At 38.8% G+C, this 13,839-nt stretch overlaps 1 protein-coding gene and 1 long non-coding RNA gene across 2 annotated transcripts; one reads left to right on the top strand and one right to left on the bottom strand.

The window, feature by feature from the left end:
- Positions 1–12: 12 nt before the first annotated feature.
- irx5b (iroquois homeobox 5b) lies at positions 13–5,761 on the top strand. Its single transcript, XM_007228203.4, has 3 exons — positions 13–688; positions 2,392–2,800; positions 3,221–5,761. The coding sequence occupies exons 1-3, from the start codon at positions 428–430 to the stop codon at positions 3,748–3,750; spliced, it is 1,200 nt and encodes a 399-aa protein (XP_007228265.2). The 5' UTR covers positions 13–427; the 3' UTR covers positions 3,751–5,761.
- Positions 5,762–11,105: 5,344 nt separating this feature from the next.
- LOC125799030 (uncharacterized) lies at positions 11,106–13,834 on the bottom strand. Its single transcript, XR_007437848.1, has 3 exons — positions 13,812–13,834; positions 12,420–12,509; positions 11,106–12,233 (listed from the first exon to the last, which is right to left on the bottom strand). It is a non-coding gene; the product is annotated as an uncharacterized LOC125799030 (long non-coding RNA).
- Between the last annotated feature and the right edge of the window lie 5 nt (positions 13,835–13,839).

The raw sequence follows: 13,839 nt of genomic DNA, 5'->3' as shown, positions 1-13,839 counted from the left end.
GATAGAAAGAGAGAGAGAGAAAGTGATATACAGAGTGAAAGAGGTAGATAAAGAGAAAGAGAGTTGAATTTCCTCAATGATGCACAGCATTCTCTCTATCTCTTTCTCTTACACACACACTCCCTCTCTCTCTTTCTCTCTCTCGCTTTCACTCACTCTCTCTCACTCACTCCCTCTCTCTTTCTCTCTCTCTCACACACACACACACACACACACACACACACACACACTCACTCTCTCTCTCCTCTCTCAATCCGGGAGGATAATGAGTGTAGAGCGGCGCGAGGAGCGGACCTGAAGGAAACCCGGAGAGCAGCTGAGTCCAGATTCCGCTCCAGATCTGTGCGCGCGGAGCTGAAGAGCCGATGTGAGCGCGCTGCGTCCGGGAGAAGCGGACCTGAGGGAGACCCCGCGGCATTCTTCCAGCATGGCTTACCCTCAGGGCTTTCTGTACCAGCCCGCCGCCCCCCTCGCCCTCTACTCCTGCCACCCGCCCTACGGAGCGCGCGCCGAGGAGCTCGGCAGGTCCTCCTCGTCTTCTTCTTCATCTTCTTCCTCCTCATCTTCCTCTTCGTGTCCTTCTGGATCTGCCTTCGCTCCGTACGCAGGATCCGCGGCGTTCACGAGCCCTGCGCCCTTCAGCGCGCTCCAGTACGGAGCGGAACCGGCGGCGCTCTCCGCGTTCGTGGTGAGTTCTTCTCCCAGCTTCCTCAGCTCATCTTCAGCATGCATCTCCACTCATACTCTCACTCACTCACCTTACCCATTCCAATAGTTTAAACAGCTTCTTCAACTCATCTTCAGCTACATCTCCCCTCATACTCTTACTCTCATACCCTCAACTCTTCCAGTCCAACACATTAAACAGCTTCCTCAGCCCATCTTCAACATGCATCTCCACTCATACTCTCATTCTGCTTACCTTACCCAGTCCAACACTCTAAACAGATTCGTCAGCTCACCCTCAGCTACATCTCCACTCATACTCTCACTCACCTCACCTTACCCAGTCCAATAGTTTAAACAGCTTCCTCAGCTCATCTTTAGCATGCATCTCCACTCATACTCTCACTTACTCACTAACCTTACCCAGTCCAATGCTTTAAAAAGCTTCCTCAGCTCATCTTCATATACATCTCCACTCACCATCTTATTCCCTCACTTACCTCATCCAGTCCAATAGTTTAAACAGCTTCCTGAGCTAATCTTCAGCATGCATCTCCACTCACTCACTCACTAACCTTACCCAGTCCAATGTTTTAAAAAGCTTCCTCAGCTCATCTTCAGCTACATCTCCAATCACTAACTTTACCCAGTCCAGTAGTTTGAACAGCTTCCAGCTCATCTTCAGCATGCATCTCCACGCACCTCACCTCATCCATCCCGATGCTTTAAACAGGACTGGTAGATAACCAATCCAGAGGAACACAGTGTCCAGAGTTCAGAGTTTAAGAAGAGCAGGACGATGGGGAGTCCCACTCAGGGGGACGTTAAAATACAACAGATAACACTGCCTTAGAAATATAAACGTGTTGATCCAGTGTTGCTGTAAACAGGGCAGGTCTGGCTGAACTTCGTTAGCTGGGTTATTTTACAGGTCTAAGTGATGCTGAGTGTCCTGAATAATTGATGTTTCTCCAGACTGCCATATAAACAGAATGATCTACAGATAATAACTTTATCAAAGCCAAACATGACGCAGAATAATCTTAATAAAAATAAGCAGCAGCTACAATTTTATTAAGAAGTCATTTTTAATTTTAAAAGCCTTATAAAATTATATGCCAGTTATATAGAAAGATTGATAGATATGAATACAGGATGTTTTCCAGTGTTAAATCAAACTTTTTTATATTTCAAAAATAATTGTATTAATCTAACACTGGCTATTTTTATTGAACTGTGTAAAATCTGGTTTTGTGCAAAGGAAAGAAAATGAAGGAATATGAAAAGAAAAAGAAATAAAAAAGAAGAAAAAAGAAGAAAAAAGAAAAAGAAATAAAGGAACGTAACCCAAAAAGAAAGAAGAATAAAAGCAATATATATAAAGAAAAGAAAGAAATAAGAGAAAAAACAGAATGATATAAAGAATAATAATGAAAAAGAATAAAAGCTTAGTAAAAGTAAAGAAAAGAACATAAGAAAAACATTAAAAAGGATAATGATAGGAAATCAGCATAATAAAAAGAAAAAGTAAGAAAAAGTAAATGAAGTTCTAAAAACAAAGAAAAAGTTGTTATCTCTGAAAGAGTTACAGTGCAGTTTTACATTCTTGCTGTTGATAAGTGTGTATTTTGTTTGTGTGTCTGTGTTAATGTGTGTGTGTATTGGTATGTGCTGGTGTGTTTACTGACTGTGTTTTCTGTATCGTGTGTGCGTGTGTGACCTCAGGGCTCTCCGTATGACCCCGGTCCAGGTGTGGGGGGCTCTGTGGTGTTCCCCCCGTACGGCGGCGCTCTGGGTCCGTTCCCGGCGCTGGACCCCGCTTACCGCAAGAACGCCACGCGCGACGCCACGGCCACCCTGAAGGCCTGGCTGAGCGAGCACAGGAAGAACCCGTACCCCACCAAGGGCGAGAAGATCATGCTGGCCATCATCACCAAGATGACCCTCACACAGGTCTCCACCTGGTTCGCCAACGCCCGCAGGAGACTGAAGAAGGAGAACAAGATGACCTGGTGCTCCCGGAGCAGGAGCGAGGACGAGGAGGAGGAGGAGAACATCGACCTGGAGAAACACGAGGACGACGAGGAGCCCCTTAAAGCCAGCGAGACGACCCCCGAGCCCGGCAAGGAGTTCGGTGAGGGATTATTATTATTATTATTATTATTATTATTATTATTAAATCACATTTAATCTGTTATTAGTGTAAAATTAATACATAGTAATGTTTTAAAAACACATAAACAGTGTTTATTACATATTTTATTCAGATTTATTATTTTTATATTATATTTTTATTCTTAACACATTATTAATTTAATTAATTGATGAAACTATGACTAAAACAATTATTAATTATTCGTAAATGTATTACTTTTTTTATAGTAATGATTTAATAAATATTAACTGTAAAATGTGCACGTTAATTTTTTTATTATTGTTTATTTTGATATTTATTTAGTTAATTATTTGTTTGTTGCTAGTATTTTTATTATTATTTATTATTATTCACCCATTCATGTCTCTCTCTTTCTCTCGCTCTCTTCCTCTCTCTCAGGTGGTCTTCCTGTCAGCCCCGTGTCCATGACGTGTGAGGGTCTCACTAACAGCCCCCCTACTGAAGCGGACCGTATAATAATAGAGTCTGAGAAACGAGCCGCGTGCGCGTCCCCGCGGCCCACCGCAGCCCCCTCCCCCGAGCCTTCGGCTTCCACACAGCCCCCCGAGCCCGGACATCCAGCGCAGCCCACGAACCCGCCCCCCAAACCCAAACTCTGGTCTCTGGCCGAGATGGCCACTTCGGACAAGGGAAGCAGCGAGCGCGCGCAACCGTGCGTCCGCGCGCCCAGCCCCGCGCCCTTATCGCCCCCCCGCGCGCCCCACTGCCCGTTCCCCCGGGTTCAGCACCTGTACTGCGCCCCCGCGGCCTTCTACCCCGCCTTCACGAACTACAGCCCCGCACACAGCCTGCCCCGCGCGCACGGATTAAGAGCGGGGGTCGTGCTAAGGGAGAGCGCGCTCAGAGCCCCCACGACCACGGACACGCGCAGAGAGTCGGCCTTCGAGCACAGGAGGGGTGTTAAATAGCCCCGCCCGCCCCCTGTCAGCTACTGCATCTCCCATTCCGCGAGGAGAACCGAGCTCTGTCCAGAACAGACTGAACAACAGAGCTGCGCGTGCGTGCGTGTGACTGACTGCGCGCGACTGTGTGTTTGTGCGCGAGGCCTTTTTGTATTCAGAGGGGAGTTTTATGAAATGATATAAAGTTATAATATTGCTTCTTCACTAATCGATATCGATCAGTCAGTGTAAATGAGGAGGAGCTGAGCAGGAGGCCAAAGTAAACTGACTGCTTCACAAGAAAAAATCCACATTAAAGCTTTTATGGACATTGTCTGCCATTCACAGAATTTATTATTTCATGTATAAAAAGAAAATGTCCTCGTTTTATCTTTTTTTTTTTATTTATCTCATGTGAGATAAATTATAAGGAATCAGAGAATTTTATAGACCAGCATTTTTGAACCTACACTGTAAAAAAAAGTCAGGAGAAAAAAAATGGGGAAATATTACAAAGTTGTTTTTTTTTTTTTTTACAGTGCAATATTTATTCTCAGCATATGTCCACTGACTTCTTCAATGAGCTAAGTGTGTTTTCATTACAAAAAATGTTTAAATTATTGTTTACAGTTATAAACCATATGCTACAATGAGACAGACACACAGCAAATTTGTCAGTGTTAAATAAACAATGTGAGTGTAAAAAAGGTTAAAGTGTTTATTTAACACTGGCAAATTTACATTGCAGAGATTTGCTGGAGCATTCCTTTATTTTCTGCCAAAACATAATTACAGTGAATGGAAAGGATACTTATCTACCTATTCAGTAACAGATTAGATTGTTTGTATGGCAAATAAATTCTACATTGTTTGGTTTGACCTGACCAATGGAGTGACAACACATCTATTCAGTATAGTAGCCTTTGCTTTTTTCATGTAAAAAACAGCTGCATTTTATAACATAATTTAGCAGAATCTTCACATCAAGTTTGATGCGTTTTGCCTTCTGTGCTCTGTAAACATAGCTCTCATAAACTTCCACTATTTCTTTTCTCTCCTAGCTGTCCACATCAGTGCTCCTCTAAAAAGTGCTTATTAGTGAGGGAGACTATAGCTTGCGGTTGTTTGTGGACATAAACAGATTAGAATTAACTTAGACAATTTTCAGCTCTGCTCTGAGCAGTATTTTCTTAAACCTTAAGGTTTGTGTTCTGCTTTGAATAAGATGAGATGTCCCTCTGCCACACGGATGTTTGACGCAACCATGACAACAGAGCTCTGATTGGTCAGCCAGATTTAAATGCATCTTTAATTTAATTGATGAGTCCATCAATTTTGGACTCGTGAAAGAATCATTTATATGCATGTGTTTGTTTTCAAAACAAATTAGGCTTGGTGTGAATAGGCCTTAATTTTACTGTTTTAAAAGGAGTTTTTTTTTTTTTTTACTATCTCAGTATAGCTAAATGACTACAAAGTAAAGTAATTTAGGGTGGATTGATGCAAAATGTTTTTTTTTCTAGAGAAATGAAGAGATCCCAGACATCCGAAGCACTTAACCTTACAGAAAATGGTCTAACGGTCCAATGCATTATTTTATGATTTTTTTGACTGTTCTGTTATTGTTGTATAAGGTGTATAAGGTTCGGTTGTAAAATGAGTTATTAATACATAAAGAAAGGTATGGTTTCCCATACAGGAATTAAACATAGTATTGGACTACACAACATTTCAAATAGAGATTTCTATTGAAAGGAATATATAGTCTATGATTGAGCTTAATCTGTGTCTGTTAAACTGCCCAAAAAGTTTAAAGCAGATCCACTATTTTACTGTATTGAAATTATGCCTTGAATTGGGTCACTTATATAATTTCAAGTGTCACATCATCACCGTTCTTGTTCCTGGTAAAGTAAGAAAACTAAATGCAAGTGTTTTTTTTTTTTTTCTGTGCTGCTACAGGACACACGCCTGAAATCCGAACCCTACACTGTGACTACTGCTTTCTTTCTAAATAATGAGAACTCTCATAACATTCTTCAAAGACTGTTGCTGTATATATATATATATCTCTGATTTGCTTTTTAAAGAAGCAGTTTTTGCAGTATATGCACCCTCAAAGAAGAGCCTAGATACCTTACGTATCTGTCCATTTCATGCCTAAAAGCAGCGGGAGTTTTAATACATAAGAGTGCACATTTATAATGGCGAGATTACAGCACACAAGTGGACGGGATATTAAATTTATGCTTCATAAAGCATCTTCTTGCGAAATGTGTGTTTGCTGTATTCCATCAATGCAGCAACAGTGAGGGGCTAAAAATGTTCAAAGACCATTTTAAAAGGGATTAAACGTGTAAATTCAAAATTTAGTAAACTCTATGCAAGAAAGATGGGATTAGCTCAGATTCCCTATTAGCAGTGGAACTGCAGGGTCCAACAGCAACAAACATCAGAGAATCGTCTCAGGCCTGGTGGCTTACAGAAGTAATGCTGCTTTTCTGCTCACAAAACCATGAAAAGAAGCAGCAATGACTTAGAAAGAGACGTAATCCTTTTTCGTAATATCAAAGTCAGAGTGTGTATATACACACACGGCGTGAAGCTGTTTTTCAGTTAAACGGTTTCACAAAAGAGTGTAATGGAGGAGGAAGCCCAAGCCTATACACTCATACTGATATTACATTCCAGATTTACTAAAGTTCTTTTTTCCCCCTCCAAAGAAGACCATCAAGACTATTTTCAAAGACCAGTCCAGTCAGAATCTCAGATTTCTTTTTTTAACTTCACTGCAAATGTTGTTTATAAATGTCAATATTGGATCATTTATATTTAATTGCATAAAAAAATCTTTGAAATTTACAATAGTAACAAAAATAACGTTTTTACACATTTACTATTGTGCTAATACTTTTTAAGTAGATTTTTAAATAAAAAAAAACTTCTGCCTCCTGATTGCTGTGTACCAATTGCTAATGCTAAGTAGTTTTTGAATATAAAGAATGCAGCATAGGTAAAAATCTATGCTAAATTTGAGTCAAATTTGAGTGCACTCAAATATTCAAGACACATATTCAGAACAGGTCCGTTTTTGAGCGTGGCTAAGATGGACATCATCCCACAATGCAATGGGAATTGGAATGGGAGGAGTCACGTTTTAAAAAAAGCCTTGGCCTCAACAGAGAGTGAGACTCTAAAGTTCTCCTTCCCAGTAGCCTTACCAACGACTGCAAAGGATACATCAGTTCCCTCGAAATTGCTCCAATACAGCCAGCTCCATTTCTCGGCTGCATACAAAGTGTCCTTCACTTTGAAACAGCCTTCTATGACATAGCTGAACATATGAACTTAAGGCAACCTCAGCTGCAGCCTAAGCTTAGCGCTGCAGGTAATATATAGGAATTAGTGTCGAATAACAATGCAAGTGCAAAATAATGGTGGCAGTACATTGTTTGCATAACAGCAATTTATCCTGTATTGTTAATATATTCATATTTTATGTACTAACCTATGAATGCACTATTAAGACGTTATAATAGTATACACTATGTTTTTTACATTTTTAGAATATCATGGTTAAAAATGCATAAATAGTGACTAACCTTTAAAACCTACGATTCAAACAGAGTATACTATACTGAGTTTATTTTAATTGTTATGTCCTTTATCCAGTTAATTTGGACTTATTACAATCTTTGTAATGGAATTTTAGTCAATCAGTGTTTTTTTAAACATTTATGCATCATAAAATATCAACATTTTGACCACTCCAAGCATATACCCTACATTATTAGTGTTTTATACAATTGGGACACAGCCAAAGTTATCCCACTACCACCATGTTACCATACTTTAACTTAAATCTCAGTCAAATCTATCCATTCTAGCTGACCCACTAGCTTAAAGCAGAAGCCCAACATACCCCAAAGTTCTTCACCTTCCCACCATCGTCATATTCTGATGGCAGAGTCAAACCCACAAAATCTATAATTCACCAAGTATAGATTTCTACTGTTTGTTAGACAGATTATAGGAGGTGTTAAATGAATGAGAGCAATATTGAATATATAAACGACTTCTTACACATTTTTGGAATATGATTATAAAGATGATGTCATGAAACAGCACAAAAACAGCAAGTGACGACCGAATCGCAAGACCAGGTAGAGGACAAAGCACTCAAAACACAGCGAGGGAACTGTACGCAGCGTAAGACGTTAGCACCATTTATCTTTCTCGTTCACCTCTACGCTTTACTCTGTACAGGAAAGTCACTGTGATGTCAATGTAATTATGAGGCATTTTACATTTTACAACACAGAAAATATGCTGTTAATGGAAATGGCTCTTCTAGCCAGTGGGGGGAAAAAAAATAATAATGATGATGAGAGAGGACAGGAAAAGGCGGAGTGAGCGTGTGAGAAAGGCACACACTGTCCATCTCTCTCTCTCTCATCACCTCCTCCTCCTAATCAATACGGCCAGGTCAGAGCACAACATGCACGCTTTTGCTCGTACCAAAAGAGTGTGTAAGGCTTTTAAAAGCATTGATTCTTGGCCGATCGATGGGGACTAAGGAGAGTTTTCCTGCATAGTGAGAAGGCACTAACAGCCACATGACAGGCAGGGGGGCTGCTTAGCAAAGGTGTTGTTTATATTAACGCTTTGGATTCATCTGCTTGAGGTCAAGGCGAAAGGGAAGAGGCATTCTGTGATTCTTCCAAATCACCTTATCTTCTATCTTATCTCCTATCCTATTTGATCTTATCTGCTACAGAGAGTGTGCACAAAATGATTAGAAGATTGTACAGCGTGCTAGTTTTTCTCCTTTTTTTAATATTTATATTTATATACATACATATTTCTCTTTAAACAGTCTGACATCTAGTCAGCTGACACTTCAGGGTGATGCTTTCATTCTTGTCATTATTTAACAGATTTTTTTTTTCCCAACAACACTAATAACAAGCCCTCCCGTGTACACGCTCCGTAATCAGCCATGCCGCATCAAAGGCATGGCGCCTCCTCCAGGCATTAGCAAATAGATTTCATTTAAGGCCCAAAATGTCCAGAGACACTGATGGCTCAATTTACTCAATAATAGATGGGAGGCAGTCTGTAAAATAATATTGACTTAAATGCCGCAGCACAGCGCGCGCGGCCCAGACAGGCGTTGAGAGAAGGAGGTGTTTTAAACAGGCAGCTGGGCGAGCGCCTCAGGGCTCCTCTCTAATTGAAAGGATCATTAGAAGCAGGAGTTGCTTCAGTGTCCCTCAGCAGTGCTGCTCTTCAGCGCACGAAATGTGCTGTGCGCCGCCAAGACACTCCAACTAAATATGAGGCTGCCGTTGTCACACGTCACGTTCGATAAGGCGGTGTGGTGCAGGGATAGTGCTGCAGCCGAGGATGATTGGCTAATTAAGAGCTGCCATCTTAGGACTGTCTATTGGTCCTGGGCGCCAGATCTTGTTTTTTTTTTTTTTTAAGTCCTTTGCAGGAAAAAAAAACAAAACAAAACAAAAAAAGAAATGCTTGGACTAAATGAACAGTAGGTACAGTAGGATAGAAAGCAGGAAAGGACACAATCAGGCCTATTTACACAATTCGAGTGGAAAATCTGATAGATTGAAGATGACGCTCTGTCAGCAGAGTAATAGCAGTAATAATCATCATGCTACAGCTCGGCCTGTCATTTACAGGCTTTTGTTTTGTATTGCTAAACAATGTAATTCCAACATCCACTCCTCAGATCAGACATCAGCCTTAATTCCACAGTGAATGTGTTACTGGCTTGTTGGAATACATAAGACGTGTGTAATATATGAGAAATTTGTCAGGTATGGCAATATTTGGGACAATTATACATCATCTATGTTGGGTGCTAATGTAATCGTATCATTCAGGCAGTTGAATAAGGTCAGAGGTAATGAATAGTACACAACTGAGGAAAAAAGGTGTAATGCAGGTGCAGAATGATGCTGTAGACTAAGATGACTAGCTAATTAAGGGCTGCCACCTTAGAACTGTCTATTATTGGTTTATTCTTGGTGGCAGATGTTGTTTTTTTTTAAGTAATTTGGAAAAACAAAGCACACAATGATTAAATTTACAGGTACTGTAGGACAGAAGCTGCAAAGAACATAATAATAATCAGGCTCATTTCCAAGTGGAAAATTCAAGTGAACAAACCGATAGATTGAAGCAAACCTAATATCCAGTTCTCAGACAAGACATCAGCCCAAATTCCGCAGTTACTGTGTTATTGGCTTGTATATATAATAAAATATAAGACATTTTTCAGACATGGCAAGATTACAGCATCCGTTTTGTGTGCTAATGTCATCTTAGGCACTTAAATAGGGACAAATGTAGCAAAGAGTATGAAACTGAGATAAGGCGGAGTAGTGCGGGGATAATGCTATAACATACATACACATATACCTATAATAACAGACCACTTCTCCCAAATTCCCAAAAAATATATATTGTCATTTAGAGCAAATGAGAAATGGCTGAAATAACAAAAAAAGATGCAGAGCTTTCAGACCTCAAATAATGCAAAAAAAACAAAAGTTTATATTCATAACGTTTTAAGAGTTCAGAAATCAATATTTGGTGGAATAACCCTGGTTTTTAATCACAGTTTTCATGCATCTTGGCATGTTCTCCTCCACCAGTCTTACACACTGCTTGGGGATAACTTTATGCCACTCCTGGTGCAGAAATTCAAGTAGTTTAGCTTATCTTTCTCTTGATTATATTCCAGAGGTTTTCAATTAGGAAAAAAACAAAGAAACTCATCATATTTAAGTGGTCTCTAATTTTTTCCAGAGCTGTATATACAAAAAAGGACATAAGGACTAAATTAACAGATACAATAGGAAAGGAAGCAGGAACTAATCTAATCTAGCTAATTTCCACAGTTCGAGTAGAAAAACTGATAGATTGAATCGTATGCTGTGTCACTATGTACACTAAGACTAACAGAGGACTAATTGTTGTGCTTCAGCTCAGCTTGTTATTTATTGGCTTTTGTTTTGTTTTATTTTATTTTATTGTTTTGCTGAAGTCTAAGAATATTAACATCCATATCTCAAATCAGACAATCAGCTCTAATTCCACATTTACTGTGTTTCAAACTTGTTGGAATATATGAGAATATATAAGAAATCACTTAAGCTTGGCGATATTGCTCATCTTGTCTTGGTTAAGGTCATCTCCAAATGGCTCGTGTTAAGGCTGGGATAAGGCAATGTGGTGCAGGGATAATGCTGTAGCTGAGGGTGATTGGCTAATTAAAGCTGCCATCTCAAAACTGTCTATTAATGGTGTTTTTGTGCCAGATCTATTTTTTTTATTTTTTTTTTTTTGCAAAAAAATGATATAGTAGGAACAAAGCGGGAAAGGACATAATCAGTCTCGTTTCCACAATTCAAGTGGAAAAAAATAATGATACATTAGTTCTGAAGATCTGTCAGCAGAGCATCATGGAGTTTGGTGCTCACACACGTAAACTAAGATGTATCTGGAGAATAATAGAGGTCTATTCATTGTGCTGCTGGCAGCTCAGCCTGTCATTTATTGGCTTGTTTTGTTTTATTTTATTTAGTTTTCTGCTGAAGCTTAAAAAATATGCAATTCCAACATCCACTACTCAGTTGAGACACCAGCTCTAATTTTACGGTTACTGTGTTATTGGAATACGCTGTTGGGATATACTGCATGAGAATATATGAGAAATTTCTCAGATGTGGCAATATTGTGCGCAGTGATACAGCATCCGTTTTGCATGCTAATGTGATGTCATATCATCACTTATCTCATGCACTAGGTTAGGGTCAAGGGTGGGTAGAAAATGTACATAAAAACACAGAGGATCTAGAGCTAGAGGAGGATGCAGTGCAGGAAGGCTTAATCGCTGTGTATCATACAGTGCTCCCTATCTTTAATGTGCTGCACTGATCTCTAAAAAAACAATTGACAAAGAGCGCCTCTGTATTCACTGGGGCAGCCTTGAGTTATCATATTAAAAATACATTTATTCTAAGTCAATTTTCTGGATTGTTTGGCAGCACTGGAAACAATAACATCACAGAGGACTGTCTATTCCTGCCAACACCCTGGGGTGGCACTATATTTCTTTTTGATGTGATTAAAAGACAATGATGAATATGTTTTGTTTGGCACTTGAATAATGCCTAGCAAAGCAGGAGCACAGCAAATGTAGTGGATTTGTGAGTGGATTTCCTCATCTGAAATGGAAAGGCACAAATAAACAGAATTGCATTTTTCCCCACTTTCCGTATTTTTACAGTAAGATTACTGTAAATCTCATACAGGAATTCAATTTGTTTATAGGTGTAACCTAAACTATATCACCATAATTGCTGAACTGTATTGCATAATAAACAATGCTCTTTATTTCACACTCCTTCACTTAATACATGAATCGCCGGCTGGTCTTCCCTCTCCCCGCACGTCTCCCTGCATACGTCGGCTTCTCCTGTGTACTGTGCAGAGGTGACAAGGAGAGCCTACTTAGCAAACAAACCTGGCAAGAACCCACAATGAATAAATAATCAAAAGCTATTGTAAGCAGTCAGAGTGATGTTGCCACACTAGTGACAGCTTTGCCATTTACTTTGAAAATGCTTCCTACATAAAAAGCGAGGAAGTGCAGAAGGAAGGCATGTCACCTCTACCCCAGTGAACTTGGATGGAAAGCAGGCATGTGGCACCCTCAAAGGCTGCTTTTGCCTGAGGAGCTCGAGTGGGACCCACTTCTCCTACAGAAACCCGAACAAAGGAAGCAGAAAGTCAAGGTTCAGTCACACAAAAAAGTGTGTGTGTTGTGTCTCTGTATGTGTGTGCGTGTAAGCGTGTGTGTGTGTGCGTGCTGTGCTTTATTCGATAAGCACTGAAGACTATAATAGATGACATGATTCGGAGACACGCTTAAAATTGTAAGGGATTTTTTTCAAATGCAGAGTAGTCCACCGGGGCAGTTTCACAAATATGTAATATGAAAGCAAAAAAAAAAAAAAAAAAGAAGAATATGCTGGGTAAATATTGATACTGTCAGAAGAAAAGCTCAGAACAGCACTTTATTGCATTTTTCTCACACATTCCTAAAAAACACAGGGGCCACAAACAGTTATTTGACTGATGCTATATAAAAAAATGTTTCGATTTTATATTGGGGCTGGACAATATTAACTAAATTTATAATACAATCTATTTCTTACACATTCTTATATATTTCTATTTTATTTCAATGACATAATTCCAATATTGATATGAACCAACAATCTTTAAAAAAATATTATAATTTAAAAGTTCAAAAAATGTGCACTGTACTGATCTGAAGTCAGTGAAAAATGTATACTAAAATATAAAAAATCTTAACCATTAGCATAACCATCACTGAAACTATTTCGATTGGTTACTGATTATTGATAATTAATAATGACCCACCCTGTTTCATATAGAACTATTCTTTACAAAGTGAATTTAATTAAACTAAAAGTAAAAAAAAAGAACTTTTTTTTAAACCATTATTTGAAAATATCAAATTTTGCAGATTTCTATTGAAGTTTTTTGTGTCCTTTTTTTAACTTAACAGTTATATTATTTTTAAATTGCTTTTTTGGTGATGTCCTATGAAGTGAAAATACACAGCTGGAATGGATTTCATTAAGTACATAATTAAAGTAAACATATCCCTGTTAGAGAAACTATGTAAAGTTACACCTTATAACTAAACACTCAACACTTGTTTGCATTCAAATATGGATTTTAAATATGGATTTTCAATGTTTTGTTACTCACAGCATGATGGTTTCATGTAATATATATATATATATATATATATTATATCATACATATATACATATATTATACAATTATATACATAAAATTGACATTTTAGAGGCACAAGGTTGTGTATATATATATATATATATTAAAAAAACAACTTTGTGCCTCTAAAATGTCACTTTTGGTCAATGCAAAAAGATAATTTTGCATTTCTATTGATCGATACATTGTTACATTCTGATACAATACAGACGGACGGATTCCATACTCACTTCTTCAGACTCACTTCATGTCTAAGGG

This window comes from Astyanax mexicanus, chromosome 2 (genome assembly GCF_023375975.1).
Source record: "Astyanax mexicanus isolate ESR-SI-001 chromosome 2, AstMex3_surface, whole genome shotgun sequence".
Lineage (NCBI taxonomy): Eukaryota > Metazoa > Chordata > Actinopteri > Characiformes > Acestrorhamphidae > Astyanax > Astyanax mexicanus.
Note: the sequence above shows the minus strand (reverse complement) of the source record. Positions and strands in the feature narration are given on the sequence as shown.